General features: G+C 57.0%; 8 protein-coding genes across 8 annotated transcripts; 4 read left to right on the top strand and 4 right to left on the bottom strand.

The window, feature by feature from the left end:
• Positions 1-229: 229 nt before the first annotated feature.
• On the bottom strand, positions 230-2027 carry J7T54_003186 (uncharacterized protein; the record flags this gene model as incomplete). The annotated part of the gene is made up of 4 exons (XM_051510297.1): positions 230-259; positions 346-636; positions 698-1477; positions 1551-2027. 4 exons carry the CDS (start codon positions 2025-2027, stop codon positions 230-232), a joined length of 1578 nt encoding a protein of 525 aa, XP_051358797.1.
• A 1921-nt stretch (positions 2028-3948) lies between these two features.
• Positions 3949-6194, bottom strand: J7T54_003185 (uncharacterized protein; the record flags this gene model as incomplete). The annotated part of the gene is made up of 2 exons (XM_051510296.1): positions 3949-4766; positions 4820-6194. The coding sequence occupies 2 exons, from the start codon at positions 6192-6194 to the stop codon at positions 3949-3951; spliced, it is 2193 nt and encodes a 730-aa protein (XP_051358796.1).
• Positions 6195-6692: 498 nt separating this feature from the next.
• Positions 6693-8983, top strand: J7T54_003184 (Polynucleotide 5'-hydroxyl-kinase-like protein; the record flags this gene model as incomplete). Its single annotated transcript, XM_051510295.1, has 5 exons — positions 6693-6738; positions 6795-7038; positions 7123-7208; positions 7384-7517; positions 7568-8983. 5 exons carry the CDS (start codon positions 6693-6695, stop codon positions 8981-8983), a joined length of 1926 nt encoding a protein of 641 aa, XP_051358795.1.
• Positions 8984-9203: 220 nt separating this feature from the next.
• On the top strand, positions 9204-12262 carry J7T54_003183 (Lethal(2) giant larvae protein-like protein; the record flags this gene model as incomplete). Its single annotated transcript, XM_051510294.1, has 3 exons — positions 9204-9322; positions 9372-11467; positions 11535-12262. The coding sequence occupies 3 exons, from the start codon at positions 9204-9206 to the stop codon at positions 12260-12262; spliced, it is 2943 nt and encodes a 980-aa protein (XP_051358794.1).
• A 461-nt stretch (positions 12263-12723) lies between these two features.
• On the top strand, positions 12724-13314 carry J7T54_003182 (uncharacterized protein; the record flags this gene model as incomplete). The annotated part of the gene is made up of 1 exon (XM_051510293.1): positions 12724-13314. The coding sequence occupies one exon, from the start codon at positions 12724-12726 to the stop codon at positions 13312-13314; it is 591 nt and encodes a 196-aa protein (XP_051358793.1).
• A 3499-nt stretch (positions 13315-16813) lies between these two features.
• Positions 16814-18265, top strand: J7T54_003181 (acidPPc; the record flags this gene model as incomplete). The annotated part of the gene is made up of 2 exons (XM_051510292.1): positions 16814-17268; positions 17326-18265. 2 exons carry the CDS (start codon positions 16814-16816, stop codon positions 18263-18265), a joined length of 1395 nt encoding a protein of 464 aa, XP_051358792.1.
• Positions 18266-18812: 547 nt separating this feature from the next.
• On the bottom strand, positions 18813-20125 carry J7T54_003180 (Calcium/calmodulin-dependent protein kinase type I; the record flags this gene model as incomplete). The annotated part of the gene is made up of 2 exons (XM_051510291.1): positions 18813-19874; positions 19925-20125. The coding sequence occupies 2 exons, from the start codon at positions 20123-20125 to the stop codon at positions 18813-18815; spliced, it is 1263 nt and encodes a 420-aa protein (XP_051358791.1).
• Positions 20126-20777: 652 nt separating this feature from the next.
• On the bottom strand, positions 20778-21474 carry J7T54_003179 (uncharacterized protein; the record flags this gene model as incomplete). Its single annotated transcript, XM_051510289.1, has 3 exons — positions 20778-20862; positions 20918-21178; positions 21236-21474. 3 exons carry the CDS (start codon positions 21472-21474, stop codon positions 20778-20780), a joined length of 585 nt encoding a protein of 194 aa, XP_051358790.1.
• Between the last annotated feature and the right edge of the window lie 475 nt (positions 21475-21949).

The following is a 21949-nucleotide window of genomic DNA, read 5'->3' as shown; positions in this document are numbered from 1 at the left end:
TCCTACTGTGACTCACTGACTTTGACATTTGCAGCCCTCAAGAACGAAAGTGAGCTTTACAGATGCGAACTTGTCGATAGTGCAGTGGCGCTGATGGCGGGGAGGATTAATCGCTCTCGCTCTACAAAGAATGCTTGATGTCCGCCCTTTCGCTGGGAATGACATATTAATTTCCTAGAAAAGGTTCCTTATCCTGCGGTTTGAAGCCAGCTAACAGACATCATCTAGCTTACGAAGATGATGTAACCATTTTCAGGGGCTGAACGATTCACATATCAGGCCACTACTCACAAGCACCGAGACAGGCCACGCTCACTGACACGTCCAGCAAGCCGCCGAACTCACATCTCCACAATCCTCTTGATACACAGCCCCCTTGGGATAGGCACAAAGTATCCTCTTGTGCGTGGCACAGCCAACCTTGATCTGCACGTCACTCGCGTCAGGGGCGACCCCCTCCTCAACCCAAGCCTGGAGCTGCTTGAAGAGCTTCGTGGGAACCTGGCTCGGCCCACCGGTGCAGTGTTCGATACCCGGGGCCTCAAAGTAGCGGTAGAAATCCTGCACGTCGGGTGAGATCCCTGCGACGGCGTTGTAGTAGTCCTCTGTGGCGCGGTGGGGGATAAGGGGATCCATCTAGTCTTGTCAGCGCTGTGCGTGATATGATTTGTGCTATACAGCATGGAACTGAACGTACCAGGCCGTGCCATGTGACCATCTTACCGCCACTGGCGTGAAATTGGGTCAGATCGGGATCGCTTGCGTCAACAAGGGCCCCGTATTGCTCGCGACTGCGTGATACAATCGTGTCCAGAAACTCCTCTCTGGTCATGCTCGTGTCAAAGATGGCTTCGGGGTCCTTGGCGAGGAAATACTTGATGTACCCTTCCGCCAGAGGACCCAGGCGGCCAAAGCAGGTACCGCTTGCGCAGTCCGTACCGAGCAACACGGGAACCGCATCGGATCCTGTGAGGTTGGCACCGGGGGAGACACCAGGGTATGTGCTCGACCGATTGTCGCGCATGATCGGCATGCCCCGCCAAACCTCCTCGACCAAGCCAGCAGCCGCCTTGGTGATGTCCACTTGACCTTGTTCGAGTTGTGCGCAGGGTATATGTGTGTTGACCATGGAATGGGGATCAAACGTGGCGAGACACGCGTCGACCCTGGAGAGAAGGCCGTCCCTGACCCCGTCGAGATCGCCGCAGGCAGAGAGTGCCGCGGCTGTGATGGCGTCAAACTCGCATGAGTGCGGATACTGCCTCATCTCATTCATCAGCTGCTGGCCCCACGCCATGTACGGTAGCAGCTCCGAAAAGTGGATTGCCGGCGCGATCGCGGCGATGCCATCGTACAGATCAGGGTAGCGTTGTGCGAGGAGGAGACCTTGTCGACCGCCCTGGGAGCAGCCATTGAAGTAGGAGAAAGAAGGGCCAGTGCCATAGAAGTCTTGCACCAGTGCTTTGCCAAACAGTGCCTGCACAAGTCAGCCCCTGATGGACATACGAGCCAGGTTTCCTGTGGGTGAGGAGAGTTGTGAAGTTTCCCACCTCGTCTTCGAGAGACTGGTATGCCTGATTTCGAAAGGCGACCATGTCGACCTCGCCCGGGCGGAGGAGCGCCCATTCACTTGGATCGGCGGCTTCTCCCAGCCCGGCATCCGTGACAATCGTGGCAAAGCCGTCGGCAATCGCTCCGCTCATGGCCAAACGTCCAAAGTCGGATCGACCAGCGTTCCAGCCACCGCCACCTACCGCCAGGAATCTCTGGTTCCAATCACGGTGAGGGGGTAGCCATGCTTCGACGCTGATGACGTGGTCGCTCTCGTTGGTGTGGACGTACTGGACTGTCACGTTGCAGAACTCTGCGTTGATGAGGTCGACGTCGGGCGCTGTGAAGCGGGAACCAGCCGTCACGGTGGCATTGTAGCCCGTGACCGGGATCGCTTCCAAGGAGAGGATGTCAGCGCCTCCGATGGAGGGAAAGAAAGTGCCGGGTTTGCAGGCTTGATCCAGGCTGGTTGACATGGCTCGAGACTGCAGGATGGAGTGATGATGTTCTCTATAGATGGCCCGAAATATGTGACATGCAGCGTTGGCACAGAGTACTTCTAATCCATCCGGATAAATAGAGCTATCCGGGCATCTCTCAACGTGAACTGGCATGCTGTGAGTCCCAGTCAGTTGAGTGGGGGCTAAAGGATTACATCCTGAGCACTTTTCCATGCAGCATTCATTTGCCGTCTTATTGCATGCATGATGGAGCCTTGATGTAGGATTGAAGGCGATGGCCAAGGCGCCCCTGTCAATCTGGCGGTGTAAGACCGTTGGGTTTATCACAATTGGACTGGACATACATGACGGAGTTGAACAACGGACATTGAGATCTGATACTCTTTTGGCAGCACCCGAGTAAGCTGCATAAGTAGAATCTAAGAATTCCATTGGTCAGGAGGAGAGATATTCGCTTCCTGGTCTCCGGCTTCACGGAACATGGACAGCACGTTGGATCTTGTGTGTCTGCTCAGGGGTCCAAGATGTACTGAGCATGTAATGCTCATCCCCGACGGCACTGGGCAACTTGGCCCACAGAGAGTCCAGGATTATGACAGGAAAGGAGTCGAGGCGGGGAGTTATGGGCTCTAGTCTAGACTTCTGTCTTGTTCCGCGGAACAGAGTTAGATTTAAGCTTAGTCCGAGTCTCAGCACTCCCGACAGCGCTATATCCCTCCCTCAAACCATAGCGCTTTGCACGCACTGCACAGACGTGAAACCAACAAGATCTCTCACGCCAGAGATTCAATTCACTGATCGACGTCTTGATCCTTGCCGTGTACAGTCCGTGAAGCATCCATGTGTTCGCCGACACTGCGGCTCTCGGCTCGGCATCCGATTCTGCAGAACACCTTGACCGCAAGTCCCGATGCCGATCTTTAGTCCCGGCACTCCGCCAGATGTATATCGTGTTCTGCCACTTTGAGGTTGAGGTGCACAGGGTGCTGGAGACCGGGAAACGGGGCTACAGGATCTAGAGCGAGGAGAATGGAATTGCCTTGTCGTCATTCCTCAGCTGTACCCTTCGCCTGTCGGCTGGACGCCGCACGTGTTCACCGTTTTCACTCGTCCTGACCGGCATCTTTTAGATATGGCTGGCTGCTAGCAGCGACACTGCGCTGTACGAGGACGCCCCACGTCACCTCCGCGTCGGGCGAGCGCTTGGTCCATCGGCCCCCGGGCGGCTTCCGCGTGAGCACGCGTCAGAAGAATGCGGCGTACGCATTTGTCACCCTCGAGCCGGAGAGTCCCGTGTCGTTTGTCACGTTTCGCTTCTTCCCGCCCAGTACGGGGTACGAGTATCCCATCTTGCGGGAGGGGCGGAGCTGAGTGCACGAGACTGTACCTATATAGAATGGACAGTCTCACGTGGGTGCCGAGTCCTGATGAAATGTGTGAATTGCTGCTACGTACCACAGCGTCTGTACGTCGAGGACGCCTCCCTCGCTCTTCACTAAATAGTTCGATCCTGAGGAAAGAAGCCTTGACTGTCCAACGTCAACGAAAGCGCAATGCCGGGCCAAAGAAAGCACCTCAAAAAAACGAAATCACGCGCAAAATGTGGCCCCCTCTGAACGCCGATCCGTCTTTGGGCAGATGGATAGATAGATACCCCTGGTCATGCATGAAAAAAGCAGAGAAAGCAACTAAGGAAACAAATGTGTCCAGGATACCAATTATAATCGAAATGCTCCACGTGAGCTTCGCGAGGCTTGGCTATGCCTCATCACTGATTGCCCTAGCTGTGATAACCATTGCGGTTACCGGGCTTGTGGCCATTGACGGACCGACCGGCAGGGGTCCGAGCAGAGTCCTTGTTCCTCCACATGCGGCCGGGACATGGCTGGCGCGGGGAAGAACCCTCGGCGCAGACCGTGCTGGACCTTTCTGACTCCTAGCTCGAAGAGGTCCTGGGCAGCGGAACCGGTGTCATCTTGGAGGCGGCTATGGGCGCGGCGGACGTGCTGCTGCCCTGCGTCTTGGGCGTCTTGCTATTCTTCGCCTTCTTCGCGGCTGGTGTCGCCGGGGCGGCCGCAGAAACAGGCGCGCTGGGGGCAGCCTGCGAGGAGGACGGGATAGGGGGAAGAGGCACGGGCGTGCTGACCTTGGGAGCAGTGGTGGTGCTGGTGTTGTTCGTGGTGCCGTTGGTGGTGTCCGACACAGCAGACGCCTTCTTCGACTTCTTGGGCGCCTTGGCCTTGGGAGCTGGCGCGGCCGTCTCTGTGGGCTTGGGCAGCTCGCTGGCCGCCGTCTCCTGCGGTGGTGGGCTGGCAACACGCGCCTTCTTCTGTTTCTTGGCCACCTTGCTGGCCTTCTGCGTCTCTTCCAGAAGCTGTGTCGCGGCCTCCTCGGCATCCTGCTCAGATGCGGTGGCCTTCCTCTTCAATGATGGGGTGGAGGCGGCGGAAGCGGCCTTTTTGGCTTTTCGCGCAGCCTTGGCCGCAGCCTTGTCGGCTTTCGCCTGTTCCTTCTGGCTCAAGCCCGTGGCGGCAGGCGCATCAGTCATCTCAACGTCATTCCCATCCTTGATCTGTTGTGTGCGGTCCAAACTCGCCGGGTCGTAGACGCCAATCGGGGTGAACCGAGATCGAAGACCCTCGGGCTGAGGACGAGCTGGAGGTGGAGGCGCTGGGCCGTCCACACTCGCGGCTGACGAACGGCCAAGTTGTGTAGTGCGCTTGAACTGCACGACTTGGTCGAACTGACGGGGCGCTGTAGGGGTTAGCAAAGACTTCTCCCCCGCTGCTGATGGGTGATACACTTACATGTTTGGTACGAGGGACCATCAGCGGACGGAATCAAGACCTGGTAGGTCCTCCTGGTTGGCGGGTTGCTGAAGTGGGCGCCGTAGTCTTCGCCATTGTGCGAGAACACGCTGTCGCCCCTCTGGGCAACGTCCATGGGCATCTCCAGGTTCTGGACGACAGATATCGGCACGTTGGAGGGAACGGTGAAGTACCACAGCTGTTTCCCCTCGAGGTTCGCCTGGCTGCAGATCTTGGCGACATCCTTCCCATTGAGACCCTCGTCACTCTTGCGCAGCATAAAGTCCGGCGCAATGAAGCTGGGCACGGCCAGCTGCTTGTCCATGTTGCGGTCTGCAATGTGCATGGACGCATCGGCCATGTCCTCATCCTCAGATGATGCGTCATCCGAGGGGGACACTACTGGTTTCGACCTGGCCTCGGCGGGTTTCGAAGAGGCTGTCTTTGGTGGTTGTGTCTTTGCGGCGGACGCGGCAGCAGGCTTTGGCGCAGTAGCGGGCTTCGACTTGGGCTTGGATGCAGGCGCGGGCTCAGCCTCATCATCGCTGTCGCTGTCTTCCTCGGACGAGCTGTCGGATGTTGGATCGTCGACGTTCATGTCTTTGGGCAGCGGCGCTGCTTCGGGCTTTGGCTTCGAGGCAGGTAGCGCTTGGCCTTTGACCGCGCCGTCGTCTTCTTCTTCTTCCTCCTCCTCTTCCTCGGAACTGTCGTCCTCGCTCGAGGTATCCTGGTCGGACTCGACGGCTTTGGGCGGTTCGGCGTCATTTGCGGCCTTCTTCTCCACGGGACCCATCTCAGCCTCGCTCTCCGACTCCGAATCTTCCTCGGAACTAGAGCTGGAGCTGGAGCTGGAGCTGGAGCTGGAGCTGGAGCTGCCTGCTTTGGCCCTGGACTTGGCGGGCGTGCTGGTGATCACCTGACCGTCCGAGTCGGAGTCGCTGCTGCTGCTTGATGAAGCCGTAGTGGTGGTCGTAGTGGTAGAGGGTTTAGCTTTGCGACCATTGGGCACGGGCTTCTGGGCCTTGGTATTGATGGGGAGCTCAGCTTGGCTGTCTGCGACTTCGACGTCCTTCTTGGTGTTTGCTGCAGTGCCGTTTGGCTTCTTCGCGGCAGTCAACCTCTTGAGGAAATCAGCGCCAGATTCATCATTCTCGCTGGAATCGGAGTTGCTCGAGGCATCGTCCGAGTCGTCGCTATCGTCATCATTTTTATTGCCGAACAGGTTGTTGGCGTTCTGGCTGTTGGCGGTCTGCGCCTTTGCGACGGGCGCAGCTTTCTTCGCGGCGGGCGTCTTCTTGTCTTTGCTGCTTGCGCTCTTCACCTTCTCAATGTGGCTCTTGAGCGAAGCAACCTTATAGTCGCTTGCAGGTGCCATTATGGCTGTTGAGTCTCTGCAATGTGACAGTGAAGATGGTCAGGGACAAATTGAGGTGTGGTGGGAGAAGGGGGGGGGGGGGAAAGAGCTCTCGCTGGCAGCGAGAGTAAAGTGACGATGCGCTCACTCGGAAGTTTGGATGTCAAAGTTCGGGTGAAGAAAAAGTTACGTGGGGGAGGAAGAACATGCTCCACCTGCCGTGCGTGCGTGCCCGTGTCCGCCGCGCGCAAATTGGAGAACTGGGTGCGAAATGGTCCGTGCGCACGCGTTCCTTCTGAAGACGCAGCACTTACAGGACCTCACGGGCACTTACAGGCCCTGGCCGGCACTTATCGATAAGTCCGGTAACTTGCACCTTGGATAATTTGCAGATGCCTTCGAACTTGGGCTTCAACTCTAATACTGCAATATTACCACCACATTGATTTATACCTTTATGGAAATCTGGCATGACTGCTTGCATGCTGGCATTGCACACTCTCACATATCCTGCGTAGCATGTCTGCCAGCAAGCGGCGCAAGGTAGACCAAGAGGCTACACAATGTGACTACTGCTCCATCTCACCTCACTTCAAGCTCAGAGCACATGCTGATGAACAGATGCTACAGCTGCTGTCAGCGCGCTCACCGCGCTCTCTGCCAGACGACGACTAGCTGAAGGCAATGAGCTCGGCGACACCACCAGTGCGCCTGCGTCCCCTGAGCCACGAGCTCTGCCCTCCAACTCCAATGCCTTCAGCGTGTTGCAGGGTTTGAGCAGGCAGGGCGACTCCCCGTCTGTGGCGGCGAGACAGCCAGAGAGCCCAGGCAAGCCCCAGCGCAACAAGGCTCGCCATCTTAAAAGGTGAGAAAGCTGAAAATTCGCTTCGAAACTGTTAGCTCATGAAGCCCAGTGAGGAGTCAACTGGTTCCTCGACGCCAAGATCAGTGCAGTTGTCGTCCTTTCGTCCATCCAAGAACAACTGCCGCAGACATTCCAATGGCATTACGGAGCTTCGGCTGAAGGAAAGCGAGGTGAGTGCTCATATGCAAGCATGACTCTTCGCGTATCTGACGGAGCAGCGCTTTCTTGTCCTCGGAAGCTTTGGGATCAGGGTACTCGAGGGAGAGGTAACCGTAGCTGGGACTAGTCTGCGGGCTGATGGCGAGACACATTGGGTGCATGCGCCATACTGCCATGCGATTCCAGTGTTGAGGAGTCGTCGGCAGACCCGGCTGGAGCTTCACATGGATCCATGCGCTCCGGCCCTACGCCAGCTGGGTCGCCTCTCTCCCTTGTTTAGGAATCTCTGGAACGAGCCTGCCAGCTTGTCTTTCGACATTGTGAGTGGTTCTGCGTCACTTGGGAGTCAAGACTGACCTCTCTCCTTTAGCTATACTCCTCAGAAGACGCGCCTAGGAAGAGCGTGATCCAGGAGCTCAAGTCGCCTCCAGAATGGAACAAAGAGCTAGACAATTTGCTAGCCCCTAGCACGAACAGCACTGCTCTGACTGCCCTTGTGTGCGGGCCAAAAAGCGCCGGCAAGTCGACGTTCTCGAAAATTCTGGCGAACCGACTCATCACTCGGAGTGGTGAAAAGGGCCTCGTTGACAAAGGGGTGGCTCTGCTGGATCTCGACCCAGGTCAGTCCGAGTATGCACTCCCTGGGACGATATCCCTTGTGCACGTCAAGGAGCCAAACCTCAGCGCCTCCTTTACACATCCGAGCTTTGCCAATGCGGCGTCACAGATTGTGCGCTGCCACACTATTGCGTCAGTGTCGCCAGCCTCGGATCCGGACCTCTATCGCGCCGCTACCTTCGATTTGTACGCAACGTACGCAGCCTCGCTCAAAGGTGTACCGCTCATTATCAACACCCCAGGATGGATCCTCGGCACTGGTCTCGAGTTGTTGGAGGATATCATCCGCCACACGACACCCGACGAGGTCATCTACATGTCGGAACTTGGCCCTGCGGACACGGTCGACTCCTTGAGAGCTGCGACGGTCAAGAATTTCAGGACATTGCCATCTCAGCCGTCGGAATTCACAGCGCGCACTGGCGCCCATCTGCGGGCCATGCAAACAATGTCGTATTTCCACCTGAGGCCAACGTCTGACCCGGGCAGACTCAGCTGGAATCCATCGCCTCTTAGCCAGCATCCACCGCTCGAACTCCGCTACGCTGGTTCCAAGGGGGGTATCAAGGGCATCCTCTGCTACAACTACGAGCCACCGGCCGATCTACTCGCAAGCTCCATCAATGGCATGGTGCTTGCCGTAGTGGTGACTGGGGACCGCAAGGCCTACGGGGAACTAGTGAGTTCGGCTTCCGCAGACATCACCATCTCCGAGTCCCCCGAGGGCATCCCCTTCATCCAGAACCAGAACGATGCAAGTCTCGATCCTCGCTACTCAAAGACGATTGGACTGGTGCTGGTGCGTGGCATTGATCCGGCAAGGAAGGTCCTGCAGCTCTTGACACCCATGTCACTGGATCAAATACACACTGCCATGGACCTGAACCAGGATCTTGTCCTCGTCCATGGTAAGTTTGATGCCCCGAGCTGGGCTTACACAGAAGACTTGTATCACCAGTCCGGGGACGACGATGCGACTACGCACCTGCAGATTGAAGACCAGGACACAGACGAAGATGTCTCTGACAGGGAGCCGGAGGATGTGACAGAGGCGACTGATGTAGGCCAGGTGCCATGGGTTGAAATCCTCCGAGGGCACGAGAAGCGGCCCGTCGGGTCCAAGGTCTGGCGTGTGAGGAGGGATCTCGGTCGTCAAAATGGCGAGTAGAGAATTTCTCAATGCAGTCAGTCAATTCCTCAACAGTCAACCTTGTTGCCAAGCAATGCCGTGAAATGTACAGTGTGATGATGTACGCCTGTCAGATATTACGCACTGTGCATGACGTTGCCGCACCCTGCATGTGCCCCACGCCTACTCCGTACAAGAGCTTAATAGTACATGCGACAGCACTTCCTCGTCTTCAAGGTCCTTTGTCGGCCAACGCAAAATGTCGTCCTTCCTACGCGGCAAGCAGGCAGGCATCCAGCATGACCTGTCTGCCAGTATCCGCCCAGAGCTCTTCACCCCAGATGACCAGGCGCGGTACGGTATCAACTCGCAGATCAGGTGCGTTGCGCGTCCTCCCGCCCTCGAGCCCCAACTGACAGTCACCCAGCTGCCTCGCATACGACCCCGTGCAATCATTGTTGGCCATCGGCACGAGCGAGAGCAGGTATGGCTCCGGCAAGATTTATGTCTTTGGGCAGCGAAGAGTGCAGAAGATCCTCGAGCCTCTACGTGCGACAACCTTCAACGACGTGCAGTTCACCGGCAACCGCCTCGTCAGCACCGATTCCAAGAACGAACTCGCCATCTGGGACCTCGACACCGGGGGACGCATCGGTGTGCAGGTGATCGCTGGCCACATCGTCTCGATCGTGACGGACCCCATGCTAGACTGGGTCTTTGTCGGCCTGCAGAACGGAGAGGTGCTGGCGTACGACCTGGATAGGGTCAGTCTATCCCGTGCTTTCCGGCTACCGAACTTTTGGCACGAGAAGGAACCTACCGTGCGCGCCGTCAGTCTCGTCTCTCTGGCCTTGCATCCTCGTGACATTGGCAAGCTGCTCATTGCATACAGCCATGGCGCTGTCGTCTACTCCTTCAAGCAGAACAAGGCCACCCAGTTCCTCCACTACGGCGTGCCCCCAGGTGCCAGCGGAGGCAACAACGTGGGCACTGACAAAATTCGCTACCCTCGGCTGACGCATGCCTTGTGGCATCCGTCCGGCACATTTGTCGCCACTGTGCACGACGATGGCAGCCTGGTCTTTTGGGACCACAGGGAAGAGAAGATCGTGCTGGCGCGCACCCTCAACCAGATGCACGTTGACCAGCCCGACTCGACGTCTGCGCAGGCCACCTTTGCCGAGCCAATCACTGACATCAAGTGGTGCTGCAAGCAGAACTGCGACGACTCCGGCCTTTTGATCTCGGGGGGACAGCCTGCCGGAGCTGCGCCCAAGAGCATGACGTTTATCGATCTTGGCGTGACCCCCGTCTACGCAACAGCGACATGGCAATCGCTCGCGCAGTACTTTCAGGGGAAGACTCACAAAGAACTTCCCTTGCCGGCTGGGGCGCAGGCGAAGAAATTCCTGCTCATCCCTCGTGAATCGCCATACTTTGCCGGTGCCCAAGACCCCATCGCCATCGTTTCACTCTTGACGTCGGGAGAGCTCATTACCATGACTTTCCCTTCTGGCTACCCCATCAGTCCCACAAACCAGCTACACCCTTCAACCTTCTTCGTCCACCCCTTCATCACAAAAGTCCAAGTGTCGCCGCTCGAGAGGGCGCGCTGGCTGGCAATGATGGAGAAGCGCGATCAGGGCGAACCCTTGCTCAAAGGAGGTGCCGAGGGCCCGCGGCCGCGGAAGCGTTTCGAGGAACGCACAATCATCCAGGCAGCCCAGGCCGACAGCACCATCCGGATCTGGGACTCGGGACACGCGGACGAGATTGAGAATGGGCAGCAGCTGCAGGTCGACATGGCACGTACGCTGAATCGGTTTGACGACATTGAGATTACGACAATGAACATGGCCGGGAACACGGGCGAGTTTGTCGTTGGCACTCGCACGGGGGAAGTCGTCGTGTTTCGCTGGGGACAGAACCGATTCTACGGCAAGACGGAACGCCCACAACACATTGATCCGAACCCCATGGGCTTGACTGACATCAGCTCCCGATCCGAACCTGCTCTTAAGGAGGGCCTGAACCCGTTGGTCCTGTACGAGATGATGCAAGGTCCTATCACTGCGGTGCAGATATCAAACGTAGGCTTTGTTGCTGTCGGCTCAGAGCTCGGCTTCCTGTCGCTGATCGATTTGCGGGCCCCAGCGATCATCTACCAGGCGCCCATGACGGACTTTGCCAAGCAAGAGAAGCGCACGTCCTTCCTCAAGGGGCACCACTCCAAATCAGATGCGCCGCCCAAGGAGTGGCCTGTTGTCATTGAATTTGGCGTCATGACTCTGGACGAGGACAAGTACTCCAGCATCTGCTGTTTCGTCGGGACGAACCTCGGCAAGGTCATCACGTTCAAGATACTCCCGGGCCAGAACGGATCGTACTCGGTGCAGCTGGCTGGTGTTGTCGCGTTTGACGACAAGATTATCTCTCTGAACCCCATTGAGGCAGATACTGGCAAGCCGGCCGTCGCAACTGGTGGTAGCGTTGCCGGCCTACGTGAGGGCCGGTCCGTTAACGGTGTCGTCGTGGCAGGTACTGTATCCTGGACCCTTCAGACGAAAATGCTCAACTAACATCCACACAGTGACTGAGAAAGAGATTCGCATCTTCCGTCCCGCCAACTCAAAGGGCGCATCGAAAGAATTCGACGACATCCTCTGCGATGCCGCGAGCGTGGCCGAGCTGGAGCTGCAAGGCTTTGCGGTGATTGGCGTCTTTGGCGACCAGACAGCCCGCGCCTTTTCTATCCCTGGCTTGAAGGAGATCGGCCGCGCGCCGCTGCCCATGATCGACGCGGGCAGAAGCACCAACACGACCGTGACGCCCACTGGCGATGTCTTTGCATGGACGGGACCAAGCGAGATGGCGGTCATCCATTGCTGGGGCACTGGTCAGTCGCTGCAGCAGTCGCCAGACACCATGATCAACCCCAAGCTCGAGTGTCCTCCACGGCCCACCATCTCCAACCTGCAATGGATCTCGGGCACGCAATATGTGTCGCCGCTGGACCTAGACCTTCTCGTCGGCGGCCCGGACAGGCCCCCCAGCAAGCGCATGCTCGAGGCAGCGGCCCAGGAGAAGCGTAACATCCACAATGGCGAGGCCGGCGGTCCGTCCAACCCAAGCCAGGAAGGTTGGGGCGACTACCTGACGCGCCAGCTCAACGAACGCACCGAGAAGCTGAACATTATGGGGGACAGCATGGATGGGCTGCAGCAGCAGAGCCAGGGCTGGGCGACGGACGTGAACAAGTACATCAGCAAGCAGAAGAGGAGCTTTGTCATGAACAGCGTGAAGAGCAAGTTCTTTTGAGTGGGGCGGGATCGCGGGCGTTCGTTCTGGGCTCACTATTCAGCATTGATACCAAAGAGACATTACAGCAGGTTACGTGTGCTGTTCGCGGCGTTGACAAGGTTACGTCTTCACATCTACGGGTCGATTAAATGTTCTGTTCAGATTGGCGACCTGTTCCGCCAAGAACAGCCGGTCCGCAAGGGCGAGGCAAACAAGTGCATCTGTTCGTCCCTGCGACAGTGAATGAACGACATGGCACTGTAACGAACAGCGCGGTCACCCTTGCGGAACGGCAGTCCAGCCTGTATATATCTTCTCGATCACACTCTACAGTGCTCTCTCTTCCCCTTCATCCTCACCAACATTCACTCAAAGACCCCTAGCAGTGTCAGACAGATCTCTGACACGTTTCTAGTCTTGACTCTCACGACAAGCCATACAAACACACCTATCAGACAACTACCACAATACCCTCCACCATGGATACCCCTCACCATGACGCCCACGCCTCCCACATGGTCGTTTACCAAGTCACCCTCTCCGCCCTCATCATCACCCTCATCGCCCTCTCCGCCTTTCTATGCTACATCAACTGGCGCTACTGGAAGGTCCGCGGCCAAGGCGTCAAGGCCGTGGAGCTCGCGCAGAAGCTCATGGAAGCCGTGCGTCGCCGCGACGATCAGCTGGACGACATTGAAGCGCAGCTCATGAACTCGCAGCATGCACGTTGTGGTTCTCCACGCCCCCAAGCGGGCGGACGTATTCTTCATGGTCCGGCTTTTGTCGTGGGCGATGATAGCGACGACGACGACGATGAGACTGTGGTGGGTACCGTCTGCACCGGTCATAGCGTGGTTGTGACCCCGACGCAGGGGGAGAAGCAGATGCACATTCCGCACAAGGCTGTGCTGGTGGACGAAGACGTTGATGATGATGATTTTGATATTGCTGACTTTGATCAACGTAGCCTTTCACCACCCCCTGTTGCCTTTGGCCGAGGTAGGTCCTTGACCAAGGGCATTCCGATGAGTGAGATGGCGGCCACGCCTGTTCTTAGGACGCTCGCATAATCAGGCATGATAAGGTAAGGTATGTTGAGGAGTAGGGGGTGTTGATCATCCCTTATCATGGCAATAGGACTGTGCTAGACCACGATCCTCGTCCTTTCTTTGATGGACGACAGCCTTTGGGCGGTGAAAGAACAACAAGAAACAATTTAATACACTCGTTGCCTGAAATTATAAAGACTGGACCGGTAAACGTGTGATCCTCTAATGGCTGATGCTCCAAATTGACATTTGAATGCCCATGGATACTTGAATAATGAGTTCTTCCCTTTGTCAAAGCATAAATGAAGCCAGCTCCTTTTCCTTTGCTCGGGTAGAATTTGATACATTTTTTTTTTCAACTTGAAATCACTAATGAGCTAACAAATGTCCTCTATACGGCGACTGTGAACAAGCGCGCGTTACCCACGCGTGCTAAACTACTTTAGGTCTAGGGTAAGGCAGCGCGGCCGTTGTGGACGGGAGAACGGCAGGCTTACCACTTCCCGCGCTGTGGTGCAAGCTTTGAACGGCTGCAACAGTGAATAACTGCTGGCACATGATCTACACAAATCGAATGTTTGTTACAACCAACGACAAGTGCCGCGGCAGCATGCATGAGATTTGCTGCAAGCTGTGTGTGTGTGTGTAAGGCTTCTGCAAATGGGAGACCAGCGTGAGTCACTCATGGCTGCCAAGGCCCACGCAGTGACATGGAGAGCCTGGGCTGAGGGCGGCACTACACCGTATCTGACCTCGCTGCAATTTGACATTGCGGACTTTGCGACGCAGCAGCGGGAAAGAAAGTCCGCCGAGCCTAGGTGCTAGTCTAGGAGAATGATACCGAGCAGAGGCTAACAGAGGGGGGAAAAGCTCGATTTTTTTTTAAAAAAAAAGAAGAAAAAAAAAGGGGCCGATGCTTGTTCGCCCCCCTCCCGCCCGCGTCGCCGTCTCGGTCTCTTGGTGAGAAATCTGCGGGTGCCCGGACGATGCGGGTAGTTCGCGTCGTTATTAGTAATTAATGTGGTCCCCCAAGCCTCGGTGGATGTGAGGCTGCCGAGAGCCCGGACTTAAGGGAAAGAAAAAGGGCAGACTAATCAAATAATGGGTACATTCGTCCAATGCAGGCTTGTGATGATCTCATTAAGCCTAAGCAAGCTTCATGCATGAATAAAAATTGAGATTGTCGATACTCAGTGTTAGTGTCAGTGTCAGTGTCAGGTGCCAGTCACCTTCCCTAGGCTCTCACAAACATGGAGGCAGGCTCATATCAGGCAGCTGCGTGATTCATGGCCGATGGGAATTAAAACAAGGCCATCGTTGAGCAGGGTTCAAACAAAACCCAACCGGATCGAGGACGCGATATATGGAGACTCTGGACGCAATGGACGGGTGATCGAAGGTAGCGCGCCCACGTAGACCAGGGGCCCTGCTGTTGCCGCAGGCGCCGAAACAAGTGGCAGCTGATGGTCGCGTGCTCGCATTTTTTCATGCTGGGCGCAATTTCAACCTCGTCAGGCAGCTCCGGCTTGCGCGGGAGGCTAGCGACGACTTTTGCGCGTGGTTCCTGAGCATGAGGTTGGCGGGTATAGTCGCCCGCACCGTGCTATCGAAGATGTGTGGTGTTGAGAATATGTGTTAGGCGCGTGCTGCGTCATTCTGATGATTGAGTTTGGTCCAGCGATGACGATGTCATCAAAGGGGTTGTGTGTGTGTGCACCACGAGCTACTGCTGTACGGATACGTGCTTTTCGCCCTTGGAGGACTGGAGGCTCTGCACTCTGCAGGCTTCGCCGAACTGCTGGGCTTGTTTAAACTAAAAAGCTGCCTGACGGTGGAGAATTTAGAATGAGCAGGAGAAGAATCCGCCGAGCAACGAAAGGGAGAAATGGCTGGGCACTGAAGCGGATTGATGACATGTTTCAGACTTGGCGTTGGCAGGTCGAGGTACCTTGGGGTCAAGTACCCTCTGAGTGCCGAGTAAACCGCGCCAAGAGCGAGCGGGGGCGGCTTGATTGGCTGGCAGCCCTCTCCGCCCGGTCTTGGCACACCGGTGTCGCTGTCATGGAAAAAGCCGCCTGGTCACCGTCTTTGTCGCGAGCGAGCACGCGAGCACCCGTCTAATAAAAGTAGGGACATGTCAGACGACTAGTGATGCGGTGCGCCTTGTCTGGCATTGCTATGTACCCAGTCTACCACCACGTCCGGAGTGGCAGACAAAGAGCACCCGCGCGCGGATGCGTGCCAGCCACGCTTGGCGCTGACAGTCGTGTCTGTGTGCTTGGGTCTGTGTCACCCACCCACTGTGACTGTGAAGGGGCCTCTGTGATGAACATTGTTTGAAATTGTAGCTACGGCAATGTCTAATTCTGATTAAGTTCGCGTATCCGCCCCTGCGCACTCTTGTAGAGTGCGAGGCGCCCGCCCGCTTACTTCATCATCCTGTGGCTTCGGACTGTTCAAGGGTTCCGGGCGGTCCGCTAGGCTGTGTGTGACCTTGTGCCTGCGCGCGCGCGTGCGCTGACGGGTGTTCATGTTCGCCGAGCGATGGAGTCCGAGACATTGAGCCTGGACTAGCGAGAAAGGTGCTGGACTGTCAGACAACCGCCTTAAGACATGGCATCTCACAATGGACATTCATCAGTGTCTAGCTGGCCTTGGACTGACTGATATATTGTTGATTCCAGGAGTTCAGGACGGTACAGGCCTACATGTACCAGCTGACGGGGTGGAACCGTCAAAGCCTGGAAGCTGTACCCCCGAAGAAGAAATTGCCGGGATTCAGGGCGATGGCGGAGCCGGTACGCGCATCCAGGTACTGGGTACCTCTCCCGCAGCATCCGAAGGCCGATTCTTTGGCGACAGCCCTCAGATTTCAGTAAGAAATGTCCATGATCGTACAGAAGAGTCCGATCATCAGAGACAATCGTGCCAGCTGCCCAGGTGCTTAGTACTATTAGTTCCGCTCCACAGGTGCCCGGCGCCCGACTAATCAATCCTTGGCTTGTCATGCCACGCTATTTGTCTTTGCTCATCGCTCGTCACTCCTGTCTTTGCTGGCTTTCTCATAAGGTGAGACTGGGAGTCTAAACTTCACCCTTTTCCTCCCCCAGCATTCTTCTGCCTCGCCGTGGTCCGTCCTGCTTCTCCAGTCGTCCATCCCGTCCTCCCAAACGAGGGAGCCAGTGGTGAGCACGCGAGCAAGCAAGGTACCTCACTACATGTACCTTCCCTAGCTCACCTTGTCCTCGTGCGCACTTGCTTCATCTCACTCACGGCACGCAAAGCCTTGGCGCGTCGTCACGACATCAGCATCCATCCTGGTCTCTGTTGGATCCTTCAGGCTCCGGTACCCTCTAATTACTCTCATCCCTTTCCGGACCAAAAAGCAGCTTCACATCCGGCTTGCATTTTCTTGGGACTGCGATAGTGGGCACCTCGCACACCGGCGCACTCACAACATCAACAGCAACTGTACTCGATTGCGCGCTACCTCGACAATACTGCTATCGATCACCTAATCATGAGCAAGCTTCCTGGTCCAGTGCCAGGCGCAAAGCCGAAGCTGACGCTGCCGTACCTGCCTTCCGACAGCCTCCATGCCGCCATTCTCAGCCGTCTTCCCGCTTGGTACCAGCAGCAACAACAACAGCAGCGGCATGGGGCACGACCGCGGGCTCGCTCAAAGTCAAAGATTTTACCGCCGGGCGTCGACAACATCACCAACCTCCAGACCTCGTTCAGCTTGTGGGATGGCGTGAGGCAGCTGCAGAGGCGGAATTACACAATCTGGGACCTCCAGTATGTCTTCCTCGCTGCGCTGTCGCTCTTCTCGCTCTGGATCTCGCCGCCGGCACCGACCATCAAGTTGCTGGCCGTCATGGGCAGTCTGTGGATTCTGCTCATGCCGGCAACTGGGCAGTTCTTCAGGCCGTCGATGATGATCTGGATTTGGCTGTTGTACTTCTTTAGCAGCAGGTAAGCACCGTATCCTGGCTTCGGCCCTCCACCTCGATAGCAGGCTGACACAAGCAGATTCATTCCATACGATTACCGACCTCACATCTGGGTCCGCGTGCTCCCAGCCCTCGAAAACGTGCTCTACGGCGCCAACCTCTCGAATATCCTCTCGGCACATCAGCACCCCATCCTCGATATCCTCGCCTGGCTTCCTTATGGCATCATCCACTTTGCTGCGCCGCTCGCTTGCTCCATCGCCATGTTCATCTTCGCCGCGCCTGGCACGACGCCCGTGTTTGCAAAGGCTTTTGGGTGGATGAGCATCCTCGGCGTCACAATTCAGCTATGCTTTCCCTGCACTCCTCCGTGGTACGAGAACGAGCATGGTCTCACACCGGCAGAATACGGCATGCCTGGCTCGCCCGCGGGCCTGGCCCGTCTCGACGCTATCTTTGGCTTCGATTTATACACCAGCAACTTTACCAATGCGCCGCTTCCCTTTGGTGCGTTCCCCTCGCTGCACGCCGCCAACGCCGTCCTCGAGGCCCTCTTCATGAGCCATTGCTTCCCCCAGTTCCGCGTCGCCTTCAGTCTGTATGCGGCCTGGGTGTGGTGGGCTACCATGTACCTGAGCCACCACTACGCTGTTGATCTGGTTGGCGGTGGCCTCATCGCGGCCATCTTCTTCTACTATGCTCGCGCCCGTTACCTGCCCCGCCGCCAGGAGGGCAAGCTCCTACGCTGGGACTACGAGTTTGTCGAGACCGGACACGCCGCCGAGCTCTTTGATGAGGAGCGCGATGCGACCTACTTCAGAGCTGGCCAGCTGAGCCAGCGACGCGAAAGCTCCAGCGACGGCTGGACACTGGGCAGCGGATCGAGCTGGACATCCGGTAGCGGCACTCTCAGCCCAACGACACCCGACCCAAACTCCGAGAGCTTCGAGGCACAGGCGGGCTGGTACGCCAAGCCTGAGCCCCGGGAGATTGAGCTGTCCGAGGTCTTCTCGCGATGAGCGAACATCTCGTGTGACACTACTACCATTTCTTACGGCCGATTTTTCACGACCTGCGATGCCTCTTCATTCCTCACGGCCTTTTTTTTTTTTCATTTATATCTCTCCCACGAGAGAATACCATACGAATAGCATCGACACAGCGGGGGGACCAATGCATTCAGGCGTTTCGTGTATAAACCTCACGGGAATCCTAATTCAGACATGAGGCGCATACCATGCTCCATAGAGAATGGACATGCGCATTCGATAATGTATATACTTTAGTTGCTGAGGCGTAATATGGTGCGCGGCACCTGGACAGTCGCTTGACACCGGATCAGGAGAGGAAGAGTGACATGGGCGGAGTAGTCACAAGAGAGGTCACTCCCAATACCCACTCACTAATTCAAACAATACAAAAAAAACCTGAAATGCCGAAACCAATTCATGTATCATGTGGGACAATACTCGCTGTGAGCCATACGATGTGTGCGCGGCACACCTATACATCTTGCAGCACCCTGCGCTTTGTCTTCTCGTGTCGTATCGTATCTCGTATCTCGTATCACCTCCGCGTCGCGGCGCTCCACAGGCCCTTGCCCGCCTCGACAGCCTTGTTGGCCGCGTTACCGGGATGCAGCACAGCTGGCACCGTTGTGCCTCCCATGGTAACATCGCCGTCGCCAGCGCTCCCCGTGCCGTAGCCACTATCCATTCCCATGGAGATGGCGCTGTCGTCCTTCCTTGGTGCCGCTGCCGTCGTCGCGGCCCCAGCCACGGGGGGCGTGGCCTTGCCGCGCTGCGGCTCGTGGGATTTGGCGCCGTCCATGAGCACGTTCTGCGCCTCGCGAAGCTTGTTGATGGCGCGAACGGTGTCGATGGCGGTGTGGAGGGTCCTGCGGGCGTTGAAGTTCTTCTTGATGGCGGGCAGCAGATTCTCGCCGGCGCCGTCGGAGGGCAGGCGGGCGGCGACAAAGGGATGCTGGAGGGCCTCGTGGGCGGTGATGCGGCCGGACGGGTCGACGGTGAGGCAGCGGGTGATAAAGTCCTTGGCATGGCTGGAGACGCCGCGCCAGTACTCGACGGGGGTGAAGGAGTAGTCGGCGTTGAGGATGGCCTGCATTTCCTCAAAGTCCGAATCGCGGTCAAAGGGGGTGTAACCGCAGATGAGGAAGTAGGTGATGACGCCGAGGGCCCAGAGGTCGACGGGCTTGCCGTGGCCCGTCTTCTTGAAGATCTCGGGGGCCATGTAGCCCGGGGTGCCGCAGGTGGTGGTCAGCACGTGGAACTGCTCCTCGTCCATGATGCGCGAGAGGCCAAAGTCGGCGATGAGGAGCTCCGCATTGTCCTCGGGCGTGCGGAACAGGAGGTTCTCGGGCTTGAGGTCGCGGTGGACGATGCCGTGGTCGTGCAGGTAGGCGACGGCCGAGAGGGTGGCGCGGATGAGGTCGGCCGCGTCCGACTCGTAGTACGACCCCTTGCGGCAGATGCGGTCAAAGAGCTCGCCGCCGAGGGCCAGGTCGGTGACCAGGTAGAGGTTGTTCATGGTCTCAAAGTAGTCGACGAGGGTGAGGATGTTCTGGTGGCCCATGGACACCTTTTTGAGCACGGCAATCTCATTGCGGACCTGGGATCGGGGTCAGTCTATGCGTTTGGCAGGTGAGTAGTGGTACGCACCATGTGCTCTCGTCCGGCCATGAGGCGCTTGTTGATCACCTTGGCGGCATAGTACCGCCCCGTATCGATGTGGACGCATTCCTTGACGACTGAGTAGCTCCCCGCGCCGAGCGTCTTGCCGACCTTGTATCGACACGGCTGGACCTGAGGCGCTGGCTGGCCGAGCGGTTTCCGCGGCTGTGTCCGATGCTGGGTCGCCATGGTAGCGGTGTGTGTCGCTTATCGAATGGACGGAGAAATCTCGTGAGATGACAGTACTCGCTTGGAGCCTTTCCCCCCGCGGGGTGCAAGGAGCGACAGCGGTGTGGTGCGCAGGTCTGTCGCGCAGCGGCCTGAGCTCGTTGAATGATATCTGCGTACTTGGCGATTGTGTAGGCGGTGGGTAAAAATTATTCGCGATGGAATGCTTGGCAATGTTGTGATGGATGCTGTGATAGAGAGATGAAGAACGATGCTTGAATTTAGTGGGCGGGCGGGCGGGGCCAAGGCTCAGGCTCAGGCAGGCCCAGGCCCCGGGCTCACAAAGGTGGGGAAAGAGACTGGACTGGCTCCGATGCGATGTCGGGATGCAGACTGCCCGTCACTCTGTCAGACAAGCACAACCAAGAATGGCATTCTGGGGCGTCACTAGGCAGTCTGGACTGATTGCGCGGCTGAAAATGCACAAACTTGAGCCGATGCGATGATTCACTGCTGGGAAGGACGACGAGGCAGCTTGAGGCATTGCTCGAGTACGTACGTCTTGAGCTTTGCGCAATCGTTGGTGTCATTGTGACGGAAATGCCTTCTTGTGTTCCGTCAAGGTGAGCAAGCTGATGTAGCTACAGGTCTTGAGATTTGTACACTATACTCATCAATCCACAGATCCTCTGCGCGCCTGCTTCTTGGAGCTCAGTACTTTTTTGCTCTTGACCCGGGTTTCGTGGAACTTTTTGGATCTGCAAGTGTTGATTAGCTGCACTCCTTAGTCCAAACTGCATCATGCGCACTGACACTTCCTCATATTTGTCCTTCTTGTCCTGGCTCGTCTCGTTTGGAGTGTTGGCGTGGTAGATTCGCTTGATCTCGGCCACCAGCTTGTCACGGTTCTCCTCCATGTTAGCGTTCCTCGACCTCGACGTTTGGGCGTGAAATGTCAGGGAGTCATTGTTCGCCGTGTAGTAGCGCGACGCCCTCACGTGCGCATGCAGAGTCTTGGGCAGTATGGCCAGCAGCTCATATAGCGGGAAGACGGTTATCGCCTTGGTCTCGGTCCTTTACGATCCCCATCAGCTCCTCGTAAACCATGAGCTCGATAGAGTGATCGCTCACTTGTTGACATGCTGCCCGCCAGCGCCACTGGACCGCGCAAACGAAGTACTTCCCCTGGGCAGGTGGTCCTCGTTGAAGCCGGCGAACCACACGCGAGTCTCTGCCAGCGCGTCTCTGTCCAAACGGGCATCGAAGGCCTCATGCTGCTTGAAGCGCGTTGCGCCTCGTGGGCGCAACAACGGCCGGCTGCGGCTGCTGATCAATAGCTGCCATGCCCGAGAGCTGAACTGGCGATTCATGACATTATCAAGCCGCGCAGAGTTAGTAGTTTTAGTAGATTGAGGACCGAGCGAGTAGTAACGCTGCTGAGTGCCTTTTCCAAGGTCCCTATTTCTGCCAAGACGAGTCTCATACCGCCTGCCAGATTGGAGACACCCACTCCCAAGTGACCGTGGCGCAGCTTCAGGCTCCAAGCTCGCTGGAGCTGCCCCACTGCTTCCTCAGCAGCCAGCAGAGTGAAGAAATCAGTCCATATTGCTTTTCGCGCGCCAGTCTCCATCCCACTTCACCATCCTACAGCCTCACCACTACTCGTCCTGGGCCGACTCCATCTCCAATCGAATCAAAGGTCACTGTTGCGATCGGTGCTTCACACTCAGCCTCAAACCTCAAGATAATCTCAATCTCAATACTATCACTGCTTGCTGTATCTCCTCACCACCCGAGCCTGCTGCTGCCCGCGACCAGAAAGACCTGCCTCGAGCTTATCTAGCA

The sequence above is a fragment of the Emericellopsis cladophorae genome, assembly GCF_022114955.1.
Source record: "Emericellopsis cladophorae strain MUM 19.33 chromosome Unknown NODE_90_length_58644_cov_116_488500, whole genome shotgun sequence".
Taxonomy (NCBI): domain Eukaryota; kingdom Fungi; phylum Ascomycota; class Sordariomycetes; order Hypocreales; family Bionectriaceae; genus Emericellopsis; species Emericellopsis cladophorae.
Note: the sequence above shows the minus strand (reverse complement) of the source record. Positions and strands in the feature narration are given on the sequence as shown.